General features: G+C 46.1%; 1 protein-coding gene across 1 annotated transcript in view; it reads left to right on the forward strand.

Annotated features, from left to right (window-relative positions):
• CSMD2 (CUB and Sushi multiple domains 2) overlaps positions 1-26,875 on the forward strand; it is a 536,551-nt gene that overhangs the window by 467,661 nt on the left and 42,015 nt on the right. Inside the window, exons 37-50 of the mRNA XM_033956853.1 lie at positions 3,174-3,292; positions 4,680-4,749; positions 6,441-6,557; positions 7,289-7,498; positions 7,800-7,988; positions 9,997-10,174; positions 10,424-10,569; positions 11,510-11,590; positions 12,770-12,883; positions 15,664-15,852; positions 17,717-17,863; positions 18,544-18,732; positions 22,449-22,634; positions 26,523-26,711. Of these exons, the coding sequence (XP_033812744.1) occupies positions 3,174-3,292; positions 4,680-4,749; positions 6,441-6,557; positions 7,289-7,498; positions 7,800-7,988; positions 9,997-10,174; positions 10,424-10,569; positions 11,510-11,590; positions 12,770-12,883; positions 15,664-15,852; positions 17,717-17,863; positions 18,544-18,732; positions 22,449-22,634; positions 26,523-26,711 (2,124 nt within the window). The remainder of the gene's footprint in view (positions 1-3,173; positions 3,293-4,679; positions 4,750-6,440; positions 6,558-7,288; positions 7,499-7,799; positions 7,989-9,996; positions 10,175-10,423; positions 10,570-11,509; positions 11,591-12,769; positions 12,884-15,663; positions 15,853-17,716; positions 17,864-18,543; positions 18,733-22,448; positions 22,635-26,522; positions 26,712-26,875) is intronic.

Below are 26,875 nucleotides of genomic sequence, written 5' to 3' on the forward strand. Positions count from 1 at the left end.
TCAGCAGTGATGTCACAGTTTCTATACTTAGCTCACATAAGAACCTAAGAATTGCCATACTGGGACAGAACGAAGGTCCATCAAGCCCAGTACCCTCTTTCCAACTGTGGTCAACTCAGGTCCCAGTACCTGATAGGAACCCAAAAAGTAGCAACGTTCCAGAGTTGAGACTGTGATGTCATAATGCCTCATTCCACCAATGCCCAAGAGCTTGACTGTCCTATGATTGGCTCACCTAAGACTAGCCATACTAAGTCAGACCAATCCAATAGTGTACAACCCAGGTCACAAGTAATGGAATCTGGGTAGCCAGTGGTGTTAGAGAATAAGGTTTCATCGCACATCATCAGGGCACTTGACTGGTGGTGCCCCTCCCCCCATGACTAAATTTCACTGTGTAAAATGTATAGCTTGTCATTCTGTCCTGACTCTGGATTTCCAGAGGTACAATCCAGACATAAGAATTCTATAGTGTTCCACTTCTCCCATCATGTACCTTATAGTCGGTGACTTTGTATTGTAACCACTTCGCTCATTGTCCAGCAGCTCTTGTTGTAAACCGCCTCGAACTATCATGGCTTTGGCGGTAAATCAAAATAAAATTATTATTATTATTCTGAAGATTTAAACATTTCACGGTGGCCACTAAATGGATAAATCTTTTTGATTATCAGGTCCTGTGTGTTTACATAATGTGCCGAAGAAAACACGCTACTTGTACTGGCCTCAACAGTGCGTACAGGTCAAAAGTGCCATTTTTATCTCAAAGCTTTTTTATTGACAATTCAGGAAACAACTAATAACATTGTCTCATTGTAAATGAAAACTGACAAAACATTCAGGAAAGAATTGAAAACTATTCTCTTCAAAAAATGTGTCAAATGATCTAACTAAAACCTTATAAACCCTTCCCCAGATCCCATCGCTCCTGCTGTCCACCAGCTTTTGTAAGATCATTCTATCTTTTTTGTAAACCACCTAGAACTGAAAGGTAAATGATACCACCCCGTTTTTATCCACTTCCCAACCCTATGCCCTACCGCTCCCCCCCAACATTGATATGAAAATGTTTTTATTAGAGTTCCATAACAATATACAGAATAAATGTATATAGCAACTGATATTTTCTCTTGGAAGCCCCCCACCACTCCAGCCCCCCCTGCCAACTCCCCCAAGCAGACTCAAAAGTCTGAAATCATTAGCGGATCTAGATTCTAGCCCTCCAACAATAAAATCCCATTGCTTCCCCACTCCTCTGTCCACACAGAAAGAACAGAGGCCCAACTTATGACCTGAATCCAGAGCACCCTTCAGATCTGTCCTTTGGAGCTCAAAGATTGATTAGACGAATCCCAGACCTTAAGTCAGATCCTCTTGCGCTTAGTAGAGCATCCTGGACCTTTTGCCTCCAAAACTGGTAACTTGTGAAGCAGATTTCTCCAGCGCCAATAGCTCGGAGAGTCCACAAACGTCCAATATGATAAGATACACTTCTTAGCGAGAAGACACGTTTTCCGACAGAGAAGAATCTTCCACATAGATAGCCCCCAAAACACCCCAGGAATATCCAACATCAACTGCTCCGTAGGTCCTGTAAGAGTTCTACTTAAAAGGTGGGACCAGTCGTGGCCAGAAGCTTTTAATTACCAGACATCTCCAAAAAGAGTGATCTTGATTATATAGCTTATTGTCAACACTATGGTCTTTGATACAAAGCCAGGATTGTAACCTTCCCACTCACTTTGAGCCATTCAGAATTATTCAGATCATTGTTTTGCTTCTGGTGGGGGTTTCCCTTAGATTGGTGGGTTATGAATAAATAAAAATAAATTCTATACAACAAAGCAGACCCTTGTGTTGGAGAGAGAACAGAAAGAACCACTGCCCATAGCAAAAGACTAGTCCTCCAGCTTATCGGACCTGTTAAGGAACACGGTTGCCTTAATTCTCTTTGTCATGGCTAGTGCCGGGGCCCACAATACTCAGTCTAAAGAAACACTGCAATCCCGTATCTGTTAATTCCCATTGTTCTGCTTGGTTTAGGAGGTTTACCACCTGTAAGCATTTTCCAGTGATATCAGCCCAGATTGGAAACTAATCTGAAGCCTCATCTGACCAAGGGCCAAGACTTTCACCTTCTGCAGCTCTGATTTCCCTAGTAGCAGGGAGAGCAGCTCATGGGGTTCTGGCCTGCAAATGTGATATCGGACTGAAGGCTCCAGATGTCAGAGCAAAAGAAAAGGTTTAGCCCTTGAAACTCTGCTGGAGGTTATCGCTCCGTGGCAGCTGCTGGCATGGAGTGTGAGGCTGGCGATGGCAGCCTCAGCCAAGCCCCGGTGAGCATGAAGTGACAGCAGCTTGAAAGGCGGGGAAGGCAGAGAATGCACAAAAAGTGAGTCAGACACCTGATGCGTCCGCCTCTGATCATCTCCTCTTAATTGTAGCCCAAAGGGAGACAAAGCTGCGGAGAATTTCACGCCGTATTCTGCTGAGAAGATATCAAAGAGCACATCTATCGCTGGTCTCAATACAAAGTGATAAATTCATTCCATAATTGAAGGGAAAAAAAACCTCCTTCCCTGAAAGAGGATAAATTACAGATGACAAAAATAATGTTCTCTTTATAGCAAGAGCGTGACTTAACTAAAGTGGAGATATTCAGGCGTGAGGTGATTGGAATCTCTCTCTCTCCCACACACATAGACAAGCTGGGGGGAATATAGGATTTTAGCCGGTGAGACGGTGCAGACTCAGCTGCCTCTCCAGTGCTACTGACACTGCTCGCTGACCCCTTTCTTCTCCTGCCGTAGACAGGGCTGCCGTCCTGTAGAAGGGTAATCAGGGGTGTCCAGGCTGGGATCCTTTCCTTCCTGGCTCCTCTTGCTAGTTCAGGGTACAGCATGTGAGGGTCTGGAGGATTTCCAGTCTAGTTAGTCCAATAAAAAAGGATTTTTTTTTTGTTTTGGGGTTTGTAATCTCCATAATCTCTACAGATGCTTTTCCCTGACATGTTGTGTTTTATTCACAGATACCCAAAGCTTTGCACGATATAGTATCTGCATTCATATGAGAGAAGCTATGGTTTTCTGTGTTTCATATCTCCCTCTTCATCCTCCTATCTTTAATCAGACTCTGCCTGCTGTAAACTGTCACCTCTTTCTTCCCTCTTCCAGCCGTTGGACTCTCCAGCTGCCCTGAGCCTGCGGTGCCCAGTAATGGTTTGAAGATGGGCGAGCGGTACTTGGTTAACGATGTGGTCTCATTTCAGTGCGAACCAGGGTATTCGCTCCAGGTACTGCCCAGCGGTGTGCATCAGCGAATGTTCAATTATAATGACAGATAATCTCGAAAGCATGGAAGCCCCTATTTCCTGAGCTGTGTTAGGTGTTTAACAGAGGAGCAGCCCACGAGTTGGACCAATAAAGAAAAAGTGATCAAGCACAGTTTTTCCATATTGTACTGGAATCATCTTTTTTCTCTACTTTGCATCCGTTGGTTGGTTGGACTTTGCCTCTGTCTTCAGCGATGCTTTGTACATACTAGAGAATGACACGGGGGACAATATCCTGTCCCCGTGAGTTTTGTTGCTGTCCCTGCCCCATTCTTGTAAGCTCTGCCTTAACTGCACAAACCTCAAACACTTATGATTTTAAAGTGTTTGAGGATTTTGCAGGTGAGGACGGAGCTTGCAGGAAAGGGGCAGGGGCAGGAAAAGAACTCACTGGGACGGGAAAATGAGTTCCCCCAGGGAGGGGGAAAAGTTCGTCGCTGTGTCATTTTCTACAGTTTCAGCCTCTGATAACCAGAGCTGCTATTGTGACATCATAATGCCTCATTCCACCAATAAGAGCCAACCTCATCAGTGGCTTCGTTGTCCTGTACTTGGCTCACTTTCGCTATATTTTGATTTCTAGAGTGGTGCAGTTTAGAGAATGACACAAGGACAAATTTGTCCCCCATCTCCGCAGGAATTCTAGTTCCCCGCCCCGTCCCCGCGAATCCTGTCCCATTCCTGTAAGCTCAGCCTTAACCGCACAAGCCTCAAACACTTATGACTTTAAAGTGTTTGAGGCTTGTGCAGATGAGGATGGAGCTTGCAGGAATGGGGCGGGGACAGGAAAATGAGTTCCCGCGGGGACAGGGGAAAATTTGTCCCCGTGGGTTTCATTAACTGCTGCATAAGCAGTTAATACGTGCTTACACGGAACAGTGAATTACACTCAGAGGTAAATAACTGCGCTCCTCATTAGCGGACATGCCACCCACACATGGAAGCAACTAATACCAGGGGTTAATGACACCTCTGCCTTCCTCAAATGGAGCAGATGCTGCTGAGTTATTCACCTATCATGTTATTTTAGGTAGTGTTTAATAAGGGAAAGAATTTGGAATTTTGAGACAAGGCTTTCGAGGGCGGGGCTTGGAGCAGAACAGGGTGGGGTTCGAAGGTGGAACAGGCCGGGGCCAGGCATCCGAGATTTCACCTTGAAAAATATGCTAACCCGATACAAAGGTATGTTTGTAGTTGTCCAGTGCAGTCATTTGTGCTTTTTGAGAGAAGATGTGCAGACCCCAAGTTCCCTCCACATGGCATCTCTGCCCCATCTCATCCCTACAGGGGGGGCCTTTACTGTAGTCATTGCCCCTCATAAGGTGTCCTCTCTCTCTTTTTGCTACAGGGGCACTCCCACATTTCCTGTATGCCCGGGACAGTCCGACGGTGGAACTACCCCCCTCCCTTGTGCATTGGTACGTTTTGAATTTTGGTGCTCCTGTGACTGGTGCGAGAGTTGTATGTCAAGGGGTCAGAAACACACGGAGAGGATGGCGCAGGCTCAGGTGGTCAAATTTATGCAAATTAAGGTGGCCGTGTTAGTCCACGTTCCAAGAAATAAAACAAAGGAAATAAGGTGATACCTTTTGGATTGGACTAACTCAATGCATTTTATGATGAGTTTTCGAAGGTTAACCCTTCTTCAGGTCAGAAAAGTTAGTCCAATCCAAGAGGTATCACCTCTTTTCCTTTGTTTTTTGTTTTATTTCTTTATTTCTTAATTAGCGTTAGATAGTATAAAGTTATGTGCACCCAAATGCCTGTTAAGTCTGGGTGCCATTTGTCAAATTCATGGGGTTGTACTTTGTTGAACCAACGACGATCTCTTTGGTGTCTTCATTGTCATAAGAACGTAAGAATAGCCTTACTGGGTCAGACCAAAGGTCCACCTAGCCCAGTATCCCATCTTCACGGAGGCTAATCCAGGTCCCAAGTACAGGCAGAAATCCAAAGAGTAACAACATTCCAGAGCTGAGATTGTGATGTCATAATGCCTCATTCCACTAATGCCTAAGAGCCAAACTCAGCAGTGATGTCACAGTGCCTTGATTGTCTTTTACTTAAGAACCTAAGAATGGCCTTACTGGGTCAGACCAAAGGTCCACCTAGCCCAGTATCCTGTCTTCATGGAGGCCAATCCAAGTCACAAGTACCTGGCAAAAACCCAAATAGTAGCAGCGTTCCATGCCATCGATCCAGGGCAAGCAGTGGCGTCCAGTTCTTTTGTCCCTGCTCATGTCCTGCGCCTCCCAGGACAGAGCAGCTCTGGGCATCGCAATAACTGTGGTTCAGTCTTGCTCAGTGACAGAGGAAAGTTTTGAATAACTGAACAGGAGAAAAGCAGGGAGAGCTGGAGGAACCGACTTCAGTCAGACAGACAGAGAGGGCTGGGGAGAGGGCAGCACCATGAACCAGACAAAAAGAACATGGCTCAGAGATCAGAAACAGAAGATGCCTTTCAGATAAAACTATTTCCTTCTGTGAGGCAATGCACAGTACAGTCGAGATACTGGCATCTTGTCCCCGGGGAGCTGTCAGAGCTGTGGGATGCTGTCTGCTATCTCTTCTCCACCCTCCCCTCCTCGTTTCTCCCACTTAAGGTCATAGACTCAGTACAGCATCCCGGCCTCCTGCTGCTGAATCAGAAAAGCAGCTCCAGGTAACAAGCCTGCGGTTGAAACCCCACGAGGGGGGAAAGCACTGGGAAGCTGTCAAGCCCAGGTGAAAAAAATGACAATAATTATAGCTATTTTGCAAGGAAATGCTTTGCTCTTAGCCAGTGTAAATGTTTAAGATTAATATTCTGTGTTTTATCACTTCATAGAGGTGGTGTTTATTCAGATCCCCAGAAGTTACTTAAGGCCCCCGCTGATCCTGCACTGCCATGGCACTGTTTAATCACAGACTAATTATATAACACCAAAGGACTCTTAAGAGAGGAAAAGCAGTCAGGGGGAAGAAATGGGGGTGATGCCTGATTGAAGCTGAACCTCAGCGGCCAGATACTAGTACAGTCATGTGACTCGTTCACCAGGCCGTCGCTGCCTTTTCAGGGACGCACAGGGCTCCAATTGCTCCCGACTAAATCCTTCCATTTTCCTTCTAGCTCAATGTGGTGGAGTTGCCGAGGACCTGGAAGGGGTGATTTTGAGCCCCGGCTTCCCTGGGAATTACCCGAGCAATACGGACTGTACCTGGACTATTCTGCTGCCTCTGGGCTTCGGTAAGCCCCAGATTTTAAAAAACGTCCTCATAGTGTGCAAAGCAAATCCAAGTTAGACCAAATCCCTTCAGCTTAAAGCCAACTCGACATCCGTCCAGGAGAAGAGTGGAGCGTCGTTTGGCTTGTGAAGGGAGTTGGGGGGCTCTTGCTTTCACATGCACAGAATTGCTAGAAAGATGGGGTGGCGCGCCTTTCTTCTTCTCTGTGCTCCATTTTGCAGTCCGTAGGGCTTCACCTCTGCATTCAGGGTGACTAAACCCATTGCGGCCGCCCAGGGCTGTGATACCCCATCTTTGCCCTCTTCCCTGCCCCCCTTGTTGCGTACACGACCCCTTCCCTTTGCCCGTACTTTTTTAACTTCTCTGGCATGAGCGGCACGCCCACGTCGGTGTCGGCTCTCCCTTTGATGTCACTTCCTAGACGCGGGTCCCAGAAGTGATGTCGGAGAGACTGCCAATGTCGACGCGGGCAGCAACCTCGTAAAAAAGGTACAGGGGAAGGCAAGGAGAGGAGCAGGGGTGCCAGGCCCTTAGCCCCACCTCCACCCCTCACTATGCATCTGTCTATCACATTGGATCCTCTATTAATGCACACAAAGTCGCCCATCCCAATCAAAGGAGCCATGGTCGTCCAACCCCACGGCGTCCCACCATCCCCAACAGTGTCTCCAAGTTGAGTTACTCCGCATGTCTTTATTAACCCTTCCTCTGACCACGTCTTCCTAATTACAGGTGCACATATTCAGTTTCTGAACTTCTCAACGGAGCCCAATCACGACTTTGTTGAGATTCGCAACGGGGCCCATGACGCGAGCAGCATGATGGGAAGGTTCAGCGGCGCAGAGATCCCAAGCTCTCTGCTCTCAACCTCTCACGAGACCACCATCTATTTTCACAGCGATCATTCCCAAAATAAGCCAGGGTTCAAACTGGAATACCAAGGCAAGCATGACTCACCGTGGCGCAAAGAATAGGTGGAATGAATATAGCGCCCGAAAAATGTTACGTCAGAGGCATAGCAAGCCGGAGTAGGTCTCTGTTTTGCCCATGAGATCAGTTTTTAGTCAAATGTCTGAATTATAGATTTGTGGTAGAGTGAAAAGCATGCTTCTTAAAAGGTCACATGGATAGGAGATTCCTGTCTAGAAGAGCTTACTGAGTATATCTGAAGAAATAGAGCTTGAACATTGTAGGGCAGTATCACCATTACTGACTTGGGCTCATGTCCGCTGTTTCTCTGCAGCCTATGAACTTCAGGAGTGTCCTGACCCAGAACCCTTTGCTAACGGGGTTGTGCGGGGAGCTGGTTACAATGTAGGACAATCCATCTCCTTCGAGTGTCTCCCTGGGTACCAGCTGATTGGTCATGCTGTTCTAACCTGTCAGCATGGTACCAACAGAAACTGGGACCATCCTCCTCCTCGATGTGAAGGTATGTTTGCGTTCACCCTAGGAATGAAGGCAGCGAGGGCTCCCCATTCACCACTGAAATTATCCTTATGCTATCTAAGCAGCTTATCCAGAGAAGTTAGAATTTATACGGATGGGATATCCATGTATCTTTACGCATGTAAACTTTATCCAGCGAAATTACCCATGTAAAGCTAGGACACAATACAAGCAAGAATACTCTTCAAATTCTATTGTCTACTATTTAAGACCATAAACGGAGATTGACCAGCCTACTTGAACGACCGACTAATCCAAACAACCACAACCAGACATAGAAGAACCCACACTCCATTCACGCACCCTCCAATCAGAAATGTCAAATGAAAAAAAGCTGTACGATGACCTTCTGGCCACTCAAGCAGCAAACCTTGGCTACCAGTTCTCCAATTTACTGATCACGACCCCAGACTACAAATCCTTCAGAAAAGAAATAAAAAACCCTGCTATTCAAGAAATCTTTCAAGACAAACTAACACAGCAAGAATCGTCCCAATCCCCAATAGCAACCCGCTCCACTCCATAATACCACGGGAAATGTCCAGATAACAAGTCAATCCGCCTTGAACCGCAAGGTAATGGCGGAATAGAAATCACTAATGTAATAACATATGATCATAAAATATATGAACAAAACAGTCTGTACTGCACCACATGAATTCTGCTTTTTCCAGGGTCACTCGGGTACCAGTGCCTGCTCCCCTGGATTCCATATTAGAAGGGGAAAGGGACTTCTATACCTCTCTTTTGTGATTACATATTCAAAGCGGTTTACATATATGCAGGTACTTATTTTGTACCTGTGATCTGTATTCTTTAAAACGTTTGATACGAGATTCTGCACACAATTTTTGATTTCTTGCAGGGAATCCTTCTAATCGATGAAATGGTGGATTTTTTTTTCATGTATGCAATTGAGAGCTTGTGCGATGAACGCAACTCCAATTTTTACAGGCAATTAGAAATAGCATTGCTAAAAGCCATCCATATAGCCAAACAGGTTCCCATGTGTTCTCCAGACAGATTCATCTCTTTCCTTTGGAAGGTTCCTGGGTTTGAAGGGAGCATAGTTGGGTTTTGCCCTTATAAAAGAGGCATCTTTTTGAACTTCTCGTGCAGATGTCCCCTGATAAAAAAAAAAAAAAAAACCACCCTGAATTTACGCTGGGTATAGACAGAAGACAGTGTAAGAACTGAGGGCTAGATTCTCAAAACTTTGCGTTAAAAAACGATGGGCCACTGTTGCAGCCGTTATTGTAGCGATTTCAAAAAGGCGAATCATTCTCCAAAAAACGCGCCTGCAAATGAGGTTGGCGGAGAGTAGAGAAGGTTTGCTAAATTTGCATGTGCCCAGCGCTGGTGATAGTGATCGGCACATGCGCAGAATAAACGCACACAAAAAAAACCCCAAATCGAAGATCAACAAGAGGGATGCCCAATCCCTCCTGATGTCAGTCAAGCATCATCCCCCCCCTCCCCCGCCCCAAGGCAGCAGGAGATATGCCCACTCCCTCCCACCGCCGAGCAACGTACCCCACAATACCTCCCTGACAGCGGGAGAGATTTCCACTCCCTCCCTCCCTCCCCCTTGACACTCCCCCTGCAGCGGGAAAGATGTCCATTCCTACTGCCACTGGATGAACTTTAGTGATGTAATTTTTCTGCAAATGTTCAGTGTCTATCATTCTCTCCATTTCCTGTTTTTCTTCCCATCTCACTTCGGTGGCTCAGTTTCTCTCTCTTAACGCAACTCAGAACTGGTAAGTAGAGAAGTTTCATTCCAGTGTATTAACAATTTACTGACAAAGTTCTAGTATCCAAACCAGCCAAAGATGTGAAGTGAGAAATGAGAGAAGATGGCCGGAGATTGAAACGACAAGAGCCAACTGAGCAGACGTAGTGATTATGCTGTGACTTCTTGATAAAACACTCTTCACTTTTCCTGTCTTTTTATTCTTCATATCTTCTTCTGCTCTGGTGACTGTATGCAGTTCCTTGTGGAGGAAATATCACGTCTTCAAACGACACCATCTACTCCCCGGGCTTTCCCAATCAGTACCCCAGTTCCCAGGACTGCTTGTGGATGATCACAGTACCCAAGGGACATGGGATCCATCTCAATTTCACCTTACTGCAGATGGAGCCATACAATGACTTCATTACAGTCTGGTAAGGGTCTCCCAGAAAATGAGAATGGGGCACGCTAAACCCTAATCCAAAGTACATTCAGAGGCTGATTTTGTCTCTTGTTCTGCTTATCAGAGATCAGTTCCTTCATAGCTGAGCACTTTGCTGCACCGATTAAGGTCAAACCTCGTCATCCAAATCCCTCCCCCTTTCGTTTGAATGTACTTTACATGTGAGTTCTGGGAAGGACTGTTCACTTATGCCTGGCTCTGTGGCTGACTTGTGTCCTAGGGATGGACCTCAGCAGACTGCTTCCCAGCTGGGCGTTTTCACCGGCAGTGCCACCAAGAGGTCAACGCAGAGCTCGTCCAACCAGGCTCTGCTCAAGTTCCACAGCGATGCAGCCAATGGGGGACTTTTTGCCATCTACTTCTATGGTGAGTACAGATCCTGTAAGTCAAGGCCACGTGATCTGGCAAAGGTGGAGAGCGGTGGGACTTCCAAGGAGCAAGAAGCCAGAATTAGATGCTACTGGCTGAGGTTTAGATAGCGGGAGCCTCTGCAGCCTCTTTGAGCTCAATATTCAGAGCGATTTAACTGGCCAGAATCAGTTCACAAAAAGAATAAAACTGAAGTACAGCAATAAACGTCATTCGAATAATCGATCGGCTTTCTAAATCCTATCATTCAGACATGGTACAGTGAAAAATGGGTGTCTGTAGAATCATGGATATTGATTTTTAGCATTTTTATTATTTGGCGTTTTATTATTAATGTGCTGAATAATGGAGTTTGATTGTGGGAAGGAGGGAATATTGTTTTGTTTCATTTGTTTTAGAAATAACTGCGTTACATTGTAAGCTGTGTAGGACTTCCCAGGATAGTCTGGCATGCAAACTCTCATCTACAGTAATTGAAATTGCTTTGTTCTTGCATAAAATCTTGCTTTCTCCCCTCGAGAGTGGGACATCTGGTTTTCTAAGCTAGTTCAGGCTGAGGATTTTCAGTGAAGAAAGATAATTTAGAAATCATTTAAATGAAAGCCCAACAGAAATAAACGCAGGCCTCTGTTCCTCATGAGGCAAATGGTTAGGGCAGGAGGCTTCCCCTAGGGTTACCATATGGCTCCTGAAAAAGGAGGATGGATTGAGACATTGAAAGCAATGGAAGTAAAACCCGGATGTCTCAATCCATCCTCCTATTTCTGGAGCCATATGGTAGCCCTGTTTTCTCCATGGCTCTTACGCAGATGAGACATGGGCTTGCCACAATGGAAGTTACTGCCTCTTCGAGAGCTCTTCTCTGTAGCTAGTATGATATGTATTCCAAATGAGACATTTATTGTATTAAACAATACATCTCTGTTTTTCTTTGCAGCTTACCCGCTCAGCAAATGCCACCCTCCCACTAATGTGCCTAATGCAGAGATTCTTACAGGAAATGAAGATTTTAAAATAGGTATTTTGCTGTTTTCATGCAGTGTTACCTTACCTCTGGGCTTTCAGATCCAGCTCACTGTTCACTGGGGAGACTGAATGAGCCCTTAAATGTTCACACTTTGTCTGGGACTCACATTAGTATTAGAGGTGTTTGATACATCTGTTAACGTTCTTTATTTGAAAGAGTTTGTTTGCAACAGGGATAGCAAAACACATAATCGGGAACCTTTTTAAATAGGTGCTCTGTCGAAGGGAAATTTCAGATTCCTCGTGGGCTATAGCATGAGAACTCACGTTTGCAACCACTGTCTCCTCCAAGCAAGGACCCAGAATTAGAGAATGACACGGTGACAAAATTCATCACCGTTCCCGTCCTCGCGGATAACCGCGGGAAACTATCTTCATGTCATTCTTTAAGGAGAGAGGATAGAATCAGAGTATAATTGGGCACAACCACTGACCCACAAACTTTGCTTTGAAGAATGCTGGTGTAGAAGGATTGAAGTTGAGATAGACACTACAGAATGACAGTCTCTGGTATCCAGAACAGATATTGTGATGTCATAATGCCTCATTCCACCAGTGCCTAAGAGCCAATCACATCAGTGATGTCACAATGGCTTCATTATCCTTGGCTCACATAAGAATCAGAGTATGAATGGCCACAACCACTGACCCGCAAGCTTTGCTTTGAAGAATGCTGGTGTAGAAGGACTGAGGTTGAAACAGACACTACAGAATGACAGTCTCTGGTATCCAGAGCAGATATTGTGATGTCATAATGCCTCATTCCACCAGTGCCTAAGAGCCAATCATGTCAGTGATGTCACAATGGCTTCATTATCCTTGGCTCACATAAGAATCAGAGTATGAATGGCCACAACCACTGACCCTCAAGCTTTGCTTTGAAGAATGCTGATGTAGAAGGACCAAGGTTGAAATAGACACTAGAAGATGACATGGGATTATTTCCCGCGGTTATCCGCGGGGACGGGAACGGTGATGAATTTTGTCACCGTGTCATTCTCTACCCAGAATGTCTGCATTAAGGGGTCTTTTTACTAAGGCGTGCTAAGTATTAGCGTGGGTTAAACGCTAACGCATCAAAACAGCTAACCCGCCTTAGTAACAGGACCCCTAAATGTCAGCTGAAGACAGAAATATCTTGTTTATAGAGCTTCCCTGTTTTCTTTTCCAGGTGACATTGTGCGGTATCGATGTCTCCCTGGCTTTACCCTGGTTGGGAATGAAATCTTGGCTTGTAAGCTGGGAAGTCATCTTCAGTTTGAAGGGCCACCCCCAACTTGTGAAGGTAAGCACTTTAAATGCACGTGGGGGCAGGGGGAGCGGTTAAACCTGGGAGCTGCAGCCTCACAAGGGATTCTGAAAGGGCGGTTCTAAAAATATTGCAAGAAAAACTGGCACCGGATCAGGACGCTGCTTATAAGCAATGCAAAGGATGTCGGCAGCAAGCACGACCATGACCTGCATGGTCCGTCTGCATTCCCCCCCCAAGACCGTATGTTAATGGTTTTCACTAAGGCTTCTCAAGATCTGCAAGTGGATTATACAGTATGTAAATCTGTTCATGCATATTCATTGGGGACATCCAGAATACCCTCAAGCACTGGAAGCAAATTCTAGTGAACCAGGGACTGTTGCAGCCTGTCAGCCCGTCCCCAGAGGCTCTATGAAGTGTCACAGCTGTTGCTCTCGTCAGACGCAGACACTCTCCTGACTGTCACAGCCTGTCTACATTCCCCCGGTGACGAGGGATCTGCAGACAGTCAGCTGAAATATAAATCAATGTGGCATAATGCATCGCATTCTTCACCTTTCTGTGTCAGACTGCAGAGGAATCCGACACTATTAGCGATTCTCATTTGTGACGGAGGGCATTGCTTTCCTGCCAGCCTTCTCTTTGCCCTCCCCTGCGCTCTGCTCTGGGAAGATTTCAGACCTTTATTCTTCAAGGAATGAGTCTGTGCAGCTCTTTTCCACAAGTCTGACGAAAAGCTAGCAAGCAAGAAACAGGGTCTTAGAACATTCACCAGCCTCCTGCAACTCCCCTTGGAAAAATGAGCCATCAGATCCACGAATCAAAGGAATTCAAGTCCAGGTGGGGGCATTTGGCTGCTGGACACTGAAAATAAAGCGATGGAGCATAATTTTTTTTGATTTTTGTGTGAAGTTGTTCAAGGGAGAGGGGGTTCTTCTCCTCTGGATCTCCTGCTCATTTGGACCCAGGGGTTCCTTTGAGTGTTCTTGTCCATACACAGTGGCATAGTAAGGGGGGCTGGTTTGTCCCGGATACTGTCTTGGTTGGGGCTCCGGCACCCATCCCCCCGCTCCTTCCTGCCACCCCCACTACCACGTGCACGTGCCCCATCCCTGTTTAACGTGAGCAGCAGTACCAGCATGCCGTTTGATGCCAGCATCGGCTCTTCCTCTGATGTCACTTCCTGGACCCATGCCTTGGAAGTGAGGTCAGAGGAAGAGCCGACACTGGTGCTGGGGTTGCTGCTCACACCAGGAACATTAAAGAGGTACAGGGGAAGGGAAGGGGTGCGTGTGTGGCAGGATGGGGCGGGGGGGGCACCCTCGTTACACCACTGTCCATAGGCAGTCAAACACTAAGATGTTTTGAAAAAGGCTCTTATAAAAAGACTCATAATAAACATAATACGGATTGCTCTTAAACTTTCAATAAATAAAATCAAAAGACGTTGTTAACGAATCACTCGGCAGCATTAAAACGATCGGCAAACCCAGGAAGATAAGCGGATGGTTTATCCCAATGGCAAGCCAGGCTTATTTCCAGGTTGTCCCTCATGAATATGCATAAGATACATTTGCATAGATGGAGGTTATGCAGCCTTCCGGAATTCCAGAGGGACGCTCCCGATTCTCCGCTAAAGCCGGGCACCTCCATTAATTAGCAAATTGGCTTCAATAATGAGCTTTTAATGAGCTCATAATTGGAAAATAATAACATTTAATTGGGAGATAGGCATCTAACACCAAAGTAGGCGTGTTTAGGAGAAAGACTTGGCGCTGCTGGGCGTAATTCTCCAAAGGACTTAGGCGCCTATAACACAAACCTTTAAAACCCTGGCCTACATTGCAGGTGCCTGCATTTTAAATTAGGCGCCGCTAAGCGCGGTTCTGTAATGGTCGCCTAAGTCTGATTGACACACATAGGCACCTAACCTCAGGTAGGCACCAATTCCACAAGCTGCCCCATCTACAGAGGTGCTTAACAGCTCCTAAGGTCAAAGAAGAAGACATGACCTTGGGCATGATTCTTGGGATGTAGGCCTACGTAAGCCATGATTCTCAGAACCGCGGTTTTGGAGCATTGGCCAACGAAGCCACTGTTACTGGAATCAGACCTTTCCTGTCCTGCCCAATATTTAGTAAGTTCATCTGTTCCGGTAAGACCACTGACTAGAGTGTCCTAAACGTGGACTTATAATTTATACACTTAAAATTAAGACTGCGGTTTGTGGATAAGGCTCAATTTAGGCTGTTCCTTGCCTCCCCCCAAACACCCTGCCCCCCCCCTTTTGTTAAAGAAATACACTTTGGACATGCACTGACTTCTCCATCCACGCTTAAGTTATTGGCAACCCAACATTTTAAGGTATTGACCTCTTTGTGTATAGTAATGTGGGGGGTGGTTTGAAAAGTTTGGTTAAAAAAAAAAAAAAAAAAAGCAAGTTAAACCACGTAGTCTCCATCGAGCGCTACACAATTAGGGCTCCTTTTACAAAGGTGCGTTAGGGCCTTAACACGCGGAATAGCGCGCGCTAGACCTTAACGCCAGCATTGAGCTGGCGTTAGTTCTAGAAGCGTAGCGTGGGTTTAGCGTAAAAGGAGCCCTTAGTCCAGCCAGTTTTTTTGTATCGTTGGAAAAATAGATTTTGTCAAACTCTGCAAAATCCCCGTTGATGGCATCGATGACTTCATGGACTGTGGTGCCATCTCATGGAAATTTGCAAAACTTTTCAAACCACCCTCATAGACTGGACTGGGGAATTGTATTTCTAGGGCTGGCTGGACGGTCCTAAACCCTTGTTTCCCGCCTTTCAGTTCAGTGTCCAATGAGCGAGCTCCTCACAGACTCCACTGGCGTAATCCTGAGTCAGAGCTTCCCTGGGAGTTACTCTCAGTTCCAGACCTGCTCCTGGCTCATACAGGTGGAGCCCGGCTTCAACGTGACCCTAAGCATTGAGTACTTCCTGAGTGAAAAGCAGCATGATGAATTTGACATCTTTGATGGTAAGTGACTGCTGGTATGACTGGGAAAGAGTCCAGCGGGGGGATGATCTTCCAGAATTATTTTCTGAACACCGTAGGCACATCTGCTCTAATGAAAAGGAGGGTTTTAATGTCATATGTAAAGAAGCTTCAACCGTGAGCCAGGTAAAGCACTGAGATGAAGGGCACCAAATCCACTGCCTCTGACACCAAGATGAGACGTGCAGGAGCAAAATTGTGGAATTCGGTGATAGGTATTAATTTAGAAAGTTACTTAAAACACAATTATTTGTCAATGAATTCCTTTGAATATTGATTACACTTGTTTGATGATTTGCTGCAAGAATTGAATCCTTTTGTCTTAATTTGTTGTAACATTTTATGTATGTAACACTTTTGCAAACCGTTTTGGCATAAAACGGTTTAGACATTATTACAATAAATAAATAATAAGATGAGGAGACTCCGGAGCACAAGGTTGGATCAAGGTAGCCCATCCTCTTGAGCGAGCCCTGTAAAAGAGGTAAATGTAGCCCTAAGCCATGCGTTGGGGCTGGACTCCTCTTTCTGAGAGCAAAGCTTTTCTTTTAGTCACGAGCGGGGCAGGTAATATTCAGCTTCCAGAACACGTGCGCTGTGGTTGTGAGCATTTATGGAGGCAGGAGGAGGGCAGGACAGAGAAACGATATACAAAGAGGTGGTTTCTTAATTAATACTTGTTGCTTTTCAGCTCAGGTTTGGCTGCGTAAATGTTTAGAGCCATTTTGAAAAGAAAAATGTCCATTTAAAAGACTTTGTATTAAAATAAACCCAAACCATTCAGCGGCTGAGATAACCAGACGGCCTTTACCTTACCCAGAAATTCAGCAGAACTTAAGTGGTTAACTTTCAAGCTGTCGTTTGTATGGACTAAACGGGAAGCAGGCCGCATGGTGCTATGTGGATGAATCCTCTCTGTGCTTCCATCTCCTCTCCTCCTTTGCCTAGATAATTTTGTTCACGCTGCAGTGTGGTGTGGATAAAGGTATTCAGTCACTAGGGATATTTTTTTAAAGGAATAGATTTAATCTGTAGTGGAGCCTGTAGAAGAATTGTGTTGGCCAGGTAGCCATACTTTTAATCTTCATAGAAACATGATGGCAGATAAAGGCCAAACGGCCCATCCAGTCTGCCCATCCAGTCTGCCCATCCAGTCTGCCCATCCAGTCTAACCATTATCTCTTCCTCTCTCTGAGAGATCCCACGTGCCTATCCCAGGCCCTCTTGAATTCAGACACAGTCTCTGTTTCCACCACCTCTTCTGGGAGACTGTTCCACGCACCTACCATCCTTTCTGTAAAATGCATTTCCTTAGATTACTCCTGAGCCTATCACCTCTTAACTTCATCCTGTGCCCTCTCATTGCAGAGTTGCCTTTCAAATGAAAGAGACTCAACTAATGCGCAATTATGTTACGTAGGTATTTAAACATCTCCCACCTTTCCTCCAAAGTATACAGATTGAGATCTTTACGGATGCCTTATCATGAAGACCATGCACCATTTTAGTAGCCTTCTTCTGGACCAACTCCAACCTTTTTATATCTTTTTGAAGGTGCGGCCTCCAGAATTGTACACAATATTCTAAATGAGGTCTCAGAGTCTTATACAGGGGCATCAATACCTCCTTTTTCCTACTGGCCATACCTCTCCCTATGCAACCTAGCATCCTTCTAGCGTTCGCTGTCACCTTTTCATGAAACAGATATTATTGCAGGAGGACATGTAAGAATATTTCATCTCTGACAGTAAGTGGAGGTATTTTCAATGTGGTGATGAAAACTCCAGTAGATTGCACTTGTTCAACTTTAACCTCGAGATGTTTTTCCCTTCCTGCATACGGAAAGGTCCATCTGGCCAGAGTCCACTGCTGATGGCCTTGGAAGGGAACTACTCAAACCCACTCTCGATAACCAGTTCTGGAAACAAAGTCTTTCTCCGTTGGACATCGGACCACGTCTACAGCAGAAAGGGCTTCCAAATACGTTACTCAGGTCAGTGCATGGCTCCAGCTAGTCAACACATGAACATCGTATGTCGCGCTCCACTGATTAGCTGGCTGTGTTCACCATTCAGCTCACCACTCCTATAGATTAAGAAGTTCCCGAGAGTCACGCTGGCAGCAGAACCATTTCCTGGCCTTTAATATCACATAACGTCTGTCCACCCAATATTTAAAGCGATTTAAATGGCCCAGGGAAGCGCCTGGCTGTTTAAATTGTTTGCCTTTTGCTAACTATGAATCTGCAGGGGCACTTAATCAATCAGTGCTGATGAAAGTTTGCAATTAGCTCGTGAGTTGAAACCGGCTAATTTGTGGGCATTGCAACAGCGGAGCTAACACTTACGCGGTGAAGGGTGATATTCAGCCCTTAGTCGCATAAGATACTGCATAAACGTGGCCACATGAAAAGCTGTCCTGTCTTATGCAGTTAAGAGCTGAACTCAGCATATATCTAGCTGGATCTTCAATGCTGGTGCCGGTGGCAAGCAGAAAAACGCTGACTCTGCCGCCAGCTGAATATCGGCCAGCATCTTCCTAGTGCTTCGTGCAGACTTTCATGCACAGTCAAGCTAGGCAAAACGCTTTGGTCATTTGTTGAGCATGTGTGGCTAGTTCCGGGCTGCAGGTCCTGGATTTCTCAACAGCTCTCCATGTCTTCTTCCCATACAGCCTCCTACTGCAGCCTTCCACGGGCTCCTCGTCACGGCTCCGTAGTGGGACAGACTGCCTCCCAACCAGGGGGGATCATTCGATTCAGCTGTGACCCGGGTTATCGTCTGATTGGCCATAGCTCCGCCATCTGCCTACGAACCTCCCAAGGTTACTGGGACTGGAACACAGCTGTGCCCCTCTGCCAAGGTGAGCCTGGTGCGGCCCGCTTGTTTTCTTGGCAGTCATCCTGGGTTTCCCTTTCCATCTGCCTCTTCCTCACAGTGGCATAGTAAGGAAGGCAGGGGGGGTGGTCTGTCCCCAGCACTGTCTTGGTGGGGACGCCGGCACCAGCCCTGTTCTCTGCCCTCCCCTCTTCCCGCTCCTTCCCTTACTCTCCCCCACTACCGCACACGCGTTCCTTCCTTTCCCGGCGCCATCGTCAGCTCTTCCTCTGACTTCACTTCCTGGACCCGTGCCTAGGAAGTGACAGCAGAGGAAGATCTGATGCCGGTGCGAGTAGCAGCTTAGGTTTGCTGCTTGCGCCGGGATCGTTAAAGAGGTATGGGGAAGGGAAGGAGTGGGTTTAGAAGGTGTGGAGAAGAGGGTGGGGGAGGAGGGGAGAAGAGGGTGGAGGAGGGGTGGAGAAGAGGGTGGGAGAGGAGGGGAGAAGAGGGTAGAGGAGGGGTGGAGAAGAGGGTGGAGGGGGGTGGAGAAGAGGGTGGGGGAGGAGTGGAGAAGAGGGTGGAGGGGGGTGGAGAAGAGGATGGGGGAGGGGTGGAGAAGAGGGTGGGGGAGGGGTGCCTCTCGCCCTTGCTATGCCACTGCTTCCTCAAGTATCCCTTCTCATTTTCTTTCCTCCTTTCATCTCTCCCTGCTTCCCCCCCCCCCTTCTTCTGGTGTGGGTAAGATTTGCTCTGTGGAGCACAGCCTGTATCAGTGGTTGGACCGCTAACAACTAGACAGAGGAGAGCAAGCAATTTTTAATAAAAATGTAGCAAGGAGAGCTTTGGAAATCAGCAGTCACTTTCCACCTGGGCTGTCATGGCAACCCTCAGTGCGTTAATTCTGGTAGCACACGATAGAAATCTGTCTTGGGGATGTGAAAAAGCTCCCGGCCTTCACTTAGCCATTTGAACTGTTACAGGCACACTCGACTGTGGCTGTATTGTGAAGGTGGCCACTTCTTGCAGTGTAGAACTCAATGCCACACCTTGCCAACACTTGCCGTCACCTACATTTTTCTCCTTGGCTGCTCCTGAGCTTGTTGGAATAGATCCTGGATCTTGCCCTTCTAACTTTCTCCCCTCTCCGTAGAAAGAAGGTGGGCAAGAACAAAGTGGATTTATTCTGATGCCCCTAAAGAAATCCAAGGACACAGAGACATTACTAAGGGAAAGATGCCCAGCTCCCCCCAGGTATAGATGGAGATCATGGCTCCTAAGTGAACTTCACTGCTCTGACTGGGTTCTAGTGTGGACCTGCTTGTCTGCTCGTCTTCTGCTAGTATAATTTTTAGCAGAAAATACTGAAACATCCTCAGGATCATCCTTCAGAGTAATAAATAATGCAATAACACACACACACACGAAAGGAAGATCAGTGAGAGCTTTTTGATTGAACTAATTTCATCTATTCTTTGACTGGCTTTTGAAAGACTTGCCTTCTCCAGGTCAGGAATGAGCAAAAGAGGGTGATATCAGAATGCAAACGTGAAACATCAAAGCATCCAAATAAGAGTCTCACAGGGAAAGGTGGAGGGGTGAGTGGGAAAACAGCAAGAGTCCCTTGCAGTGACATAAAATCCGGAGCTGGAAAAACAGAGAAAAAGCCTAACTCCAGGAGAGATTCCCAACTCCACCTTCAGAAACTAGGGGAAAGCAAAAGAAGAGACTGGCACACTTCATGACAATATACCAAACTACAAACTGTGCCAGCACAAATCACGGGACCCCCACAGTCACAAATGTAGCCCAGGACCAAGAAAATGTGGCCGAATGTTTCAGACGGGGCGGGGATGGCCTGGGGGTCCGGATTTTACTAAAGTAAAATCTGGTTACCCCTAGTTACCCTTCTGATGGTCTGAATACTGACTGGCATAACGGTCAGTGCATTAGTTGGAGACCCAGGGGCACCCGGTTCGTTTCTCACTGTAGCTCCTTATCCTTCCAGTGACCCAGGTACAAAATAAGGGCTGCTTATAATATGTAAACAGCTTTGATTGGAACAACCCAGGATCATAAGATGCTGGAAGATAAACCATTTTGATACCAAGAAGACGGATCTTACTTTTGCATTATAAACCATTAAATTCTACTTTTTTTTTCCTCTCCCTGTTTCTTTCACCCCTAACTTCTGCCATGACAATATCACTGGAATGCTTTTATGTTTCACTTATATATTCTGATAGTGTCTCTTTTGCCCATCCTGACCTGAGGAAGAAGGTTCTGGCCTTTGAAAGCTTGTTAAAAAACAAACCAACCTTATTTATTGTGCTAATTTAATTGCCCCCTCCCCATTTACGAAATTGTGGAAGAGGTTTTTAGCATCGGCCGGTCTGCTGAATGCGCTGCTCCGACGCTCATCGGAATTCTATGACTGTTGGAGCAGCGTAGAGTATTCAGTGCACTGGCCGGCACGAAAAACCTCTTCCGTGCTTTTGGAAAAGGTGAGGTTAATGTATCGCTTTATTCTCTTTTTTTAATTAATTGGTTTTTTTTCTTTCGATTTCTTACCTTTAAAGAGGACTAGTACAGAAAAGCACTGATTTATCCAGGACTCTCAATGCATTCAAGCTCGCTGGAGGAGTAACCTCAGACAGTAGAGAGTTGCACGGGGACAGAAATCCTACCCATCCCCACCTGTCCCCGCCAGGATCCTCTCCGTCCCCACCCGTCCCCACCAGGATCCTCTCCGTCCCTACCCGTCCCCGCCAGGATCCTCTCCATCCCCACCCGTCCCCGCCAGGATCCTCTCCGTCCCCACCAGGATCCTCCATCTTCACTCGTCCCCATAAAAAGCAGCAATTACTTTTGACCGGATCATCAATTCCACAGTTTCTTTTCTGTTTGCGCTGCTGTTTTCCTTGTGGAATCTCTTTGGTGGAACCCTTTTTTTGTTTTCTGTTCAGGTAATTAACTTATAAACCCCCTCTTTTACTAAGGCTGACGTGTCCATTATATTATATGGACGAACCCTGCTTCCAAAGCCTTCCATCCCCATGGGAGTCCTATTGGCTAGAGGGGGGTCCCCGTGGGAGTCCCGTGGGCCAGAGGGGGGTCCCCGTGGCAGTCCCGTGGATTAGGGGGGATTCCCACGGGAACCCCACGGGACCCGCGCGATTCCCACGATCCCCGTTCTTCTGCAGACCTCTAGTACACAGCCAGCAGTCCAGTCCCTGCATCATTCCAGAGACAGTTTTAGCATTTTCCAGTGTTCTGATATTTCCTATATATGTTGATTGGCTGGTGCAGGTCATTTTCCTCAAACACCATCCCATGAGAACATGTGTCTCTTCTCCTCAGTCCTGTGCAGGAGAGGCCTTCTACCCATTAATCTCATCAGGCAGACGAAACTAAGTGTAAAATTCATGTCAGCACAGGCTTCGTTTCTGCTATCTAAGCCTTCAGTTCATTTGGTATTCAGCGCAGTGTTAAGTCTAGACACCCCCCCCCCCCTTCTGCATGGACTCCCTCTACTCTTTCAGGAACCAAAACACAACAGTCCAGATTATCACTTCAGTTTCTGGGTCTGTTTTGCTGGTCATTAATTAATTACTCGAGTTAATTAATAGTTGCTGAGTTATTACCTGGAGTACCCTTGGCTATCCTATTAAGGAATAAATCAGTGCCCTGTGCTCAAGTGACATTTGCAGATCAGTGCAAAAACTAACTGGGCCCTGTTTTCCTTCCCTTCCTCCGGTCTAGCTTTGTCCTGTGGGATTTCTAAGGCCCCCAAGAATGGGATGGCTTTTGGCACGGAATACACCGTGGGTACCAAGGTGGTTTACCAGTGCAAGGAAGGATTTCACCTTCAGTCGCCTGGAGACTCGACAGCTGAGTGTCTGGAGACAGGACAGTGGAGTAACAGCAATATCCCTCCACTGTGTGCAGGTGAGCATTGAGGGGGGAGGGGGTACCAGCAGGGTCTGTCAGCAGTGCTTGGGGTGAGTTCTGCAAAGTGTTGGTGAACAGTGTCCGAGCCTGTCCTCATGGCTTACTATGATAAGCGAGGGAAAGATCTCAGAATTGCCACTCCTAGGATCATAATAATATCATCCACTTTATGCACAGTTTTTTTAATAATGTCCTTTTTTATTAACTAAGATGTAGGGAGTTTTAGCTTTAATAATTATGTTGATGTATTTAGTCAAATCATTATATAATATTAGTGAAGGTTTTTATGATCAATGAAAGATATCCACGCCACTATTCCATATTGGATGATATTATTATGATCCTAGGAGTGGCAATTCTGAGATCTTTTCCTTCACTTAGATAATCCTCATTTAATGATTTGACTAACATCAGTTTCATAATTGCTCTCTTGATTAACTTTTTTGTGGATCTTATTATTACTAGTTAATCTTTTCTCTTTTTGAATTACTATGATAAGCACCAATGCCACAAATTACATATATTGGAAAGCAGTGCATCAGAATTTTTCTCGGTGAGAAGCTGTTGTTTTGGAAAGAATCTGATTTAGATCCTTTAGAATAATCTTTAAACAACTGGGCTTGGAACTGGTCCGTTATGCTATGCGGTTCTAGTGGAACGGTGGAGAGATGCTGAATGTCTAGCTTGGTGGCCACCTGGAGCCGAGCACCCCTCCCTCCTCCAAGTGCATTGTGGAGCTCCAGGGTATCTGGTTGTCGGCTCTGCTGATCTCCTGCTCTGGAACAGGAAGTTGATAGAGCTGGCAGTGGCTCAATGACTCCTGCCTGCTCCCCCACCCTACCCATGGTACACCACTGGTTGGGTTACCAGACGTCCAGATTTCCACGGATACGTCTTCCTTTTCAGGACATGTCCGGGTGTCCGGACGGCTTTTCAAAACCCGGCACTTTGTCCAGGTTTTGAAAGGCTCTCCTTCGAGCAGGAGGGCATCCGCGCATGCACGGATATGAAACGATAACATCACGTGCGCAACCACGCATGCATGGATGTCCTGCCTGACAAAAGCAGGCAGCGGGGGGCGGGATTGGGGGCGTGGCAGGGCATGGATGGGTAGAGCTGGGCGGGCCTGGGGGGCGGGTCTAGGGGTCCAGATTTTCCAGACAGAAAATCTGGTAACCCTAACCACTGGGTCTCTGTAGCCAGATGGAGCTGAGTCACACCTCTTTGTAGCTACTCTGGTGTTATGGCGGTATTTATGAAGCATGTTTAAAGTGCAGAACTATATGGCCACACGCAAGAATTTGCCTCAAAAGACTAGGTGAACTTTTAGAGATCTTCACACAGGCATTCCCAGAGGCGGAACAAGCCTGGCGACCAGGGATGGAGTTGTGATGTCTGTGCATAAATTCAACATATGGAGGAAAAAATAAAAAACTTGGCGTTCTATAACGGCAGAGTTGGGCGCAGTTGCACGCCAGACTTTAAGCGCAACCACTTATGGGATTGGGTTTTAAATTTTGATGAGATTTCTTACGATGGCTTTATTGTATTAACATAACCCCTCCCACTAAGCCTCAGTAGAAGTTTCTATCGAGGCCCAGAGTGCTAAATGCCCCAAATTCCTTTGAGCGTCAGAGCAGCATCGGAGCCTTCAGTGCGCCAGGCCGCAGTAAAATCCTGCACGGCTGCTTAGTAAAAGGGGACCATAATTGGTTATGTGTTTGTCAAGGTAACTGTGGATGTTTTCATGTAACCCGTTCTGGGCTACCCTGGGAGGAGTGGCTAGAAATCTAAATAAACCTAAAGGCGGAAGTTGGATGCATAAATGCAACTCTTCTACAAGGGGTGACGGGCGTGCGAGATCAGTCGCTCTTCCCCTCCCCCGTTAGCAGCCCCTTTGCAGTTGCAAGCGAGAGAAGTTAGATGCCTGGTACTAGGGCCACCGTGAGAACGGGCTACCGGGCTTGATGGCCCTTTGGTCTGACCCAATAAGGCTATTCTAGGGGTGTAAGTCAGTCACGCGCACAACTGCTAATTAGTACCAAATTGTGCTGGTTAAAATCAAATATTGAACTTCTCTCCAATTTAGCATCAAGTAGCTCATTATGTTATGCGTGTAACTGACCCGACTCTATGATTGGGCACCGTTCATAGAATTTGGGGGTGCTTGTGGGGACAGAGGCGCGTGTTTCAGAGGAACTACAGATGTATGTGAGGGCATTTCGACACTATAAGGAATCAGAATAAGATACCATTACAGAAGTTACCATTACTTGGACAGACCGAAGGTCCATCAAGCCCAGGATCCTGTTTCCAACAGTGGCCAACCTAGGTTCCAAGTACCCAGTAGAAACCCAAAGAGTAGCAACAATCCAGAGCTGAGCTTGTGATGTCATAATGCCTCATTCCATCAATGCCTAAGAGCCAAACTCATCAGTGATGTCACAATGGCTTCATTGCCCTGTACTTGGCTCACATAAGAGCTGCAATTCTGGGACAGACCAAAGGTCCATCAAACCCAGTATCCTATTTCCAACAGTGACCAACCCAGGTCAAGTTTCAAGTTTCAAGTTTATTAAAATTTGATGGTTCGCCTATTAAAACTAAGCGAATTACATAATAAAAGAATTTTAGCATAGGACAATAAAACAAGTTATTTTACATTAAAAAAATTTCAGAGGGCTACGACAAACTGACAATACAGACGAACTAAGATACATAAGGAGAAAACATTAGGGAGTAAAAGTTACAAATTGTTGTTTCCTCGAGGGAAGAAAGGGGTATGATATGGGTGGGGCCAAACGATTAGGTTGGGGTAAGATGTGTGAGGAGATATTAATTGTTTAACTGTATGCGGAAAAGTCCCAAGTACCTAGCTAGATCCCAAGTAGTAAAACAGATTTTATGCTGCTTATCCTAGGAATAAGCAGTGGATTTCCTCAAACTATCTCAATAATGGCCTATGGACTTCTCTTTTAGGAAATTATCCAAATCTTTTTTAAACCCTGCAAAGGTAACTGATTTCACCACATTCTCTGGCAGTGAATTCCAGAGTTTAATTACAAGTTTTGTGAAGAAATATTTTCTCCAGTTTGTTTTAAATCTCCTACTTAGTAGCTCCATTGCATTCCCCCTAGTCCTAGTGTTTTTGGAAAGAGTCAACAAGCAATTATTTGACAAGCTGCTTCTATAATAGCTGACAGGTGTCCGTGTCACCTTTATGAAATACTAAACCATCAGGCAGATCCACACGCTTCACTGTCTCTTGTCCTTAAACATTTTTTGGACCATCATAATCGAAGCAATTAACAGTACTTCAAAATCTAATGATCAATCCCCAAAAGAATAGTGAAAATATCCAAACCAGTGCTCGGTAATGTTCCTTCAATCATCAATGTGACAAATGTATCTGATGTAGTAGAATTTCAGGGATTCTTACACAAAGGATTCGCAATTGTGTATTTGGCTTTACGGTGAAGCACTAGCTGGGCGCTCTGTAAGTGACGCCTGCAAATTCCTCAGCAAAAAAACCCCAAAAACCTAACAAACTATAAATGAACGTTACATGCTAAAGTACGCATTTATGCCTGCTGTTGAGTTGGTGCGACTGGGAGTGTTAAAATGTAGGCGAATTGATGCTGCTCACTCTAGAATTCTATTTACAAATCTGGTGGGTCCATGAGCTTTATAGGATTAACCTACCTTGTGCCACCCAGGTATAGAAATGGCTCCCTAATCTAATACATAAACAAAATCTGAAAAAACAGCTGGACACGGTATTGAAATAATGCATTATCTAGGCATCTGGTCTTGACTTTCCTAACACTATCTTTCCTTCTTTTTGGCCTCACTCCTGTCCGCTGTCTTCCTCCCTCTGCCTTGCAGCTGTCACCTGCCCAGACATCAGCCCTGTAGCAGTGGAGCACGGCCGCTGGAGGCTGATCTCAGACGCGCAACACAGCGCACAGCTCATGCTTGTCTGTGACCCTGGCTACTACTGCACCGGGCCGCGGATCATTGAATGCCAAGCCAGTGGCAAGTGGAGTTACGGCGATTCTGTGTCTACTTGTAAAGGTGAGGGCTGCAAAACAAGGAAGAGCATATCTCAGGAAGGGACAGCTCGGGTGTGATCTCATACTAACAGAGAGATGTGCGTGTGTGAGTTGTCACCTCACAAATGTGCTGTTGATGGGAGTAGATAGGTGCATGTAAACATCCACTCCAGGAAGAGTCAGCCA

Source organism: Geotrypetes seraphini, chromosome 8 (genome assembly GCF_902459505.1).
Source record: "Geotrypetes seraphini chromosome 8, aGeoSer1.1, whole genome shotgun sequence".
NCBI lineage: Eukaryota > Metazoa > Chordata > Amphibia > Gymnophiona > Dermophiidae > Geotrypetes > Geotrypetes seraphini.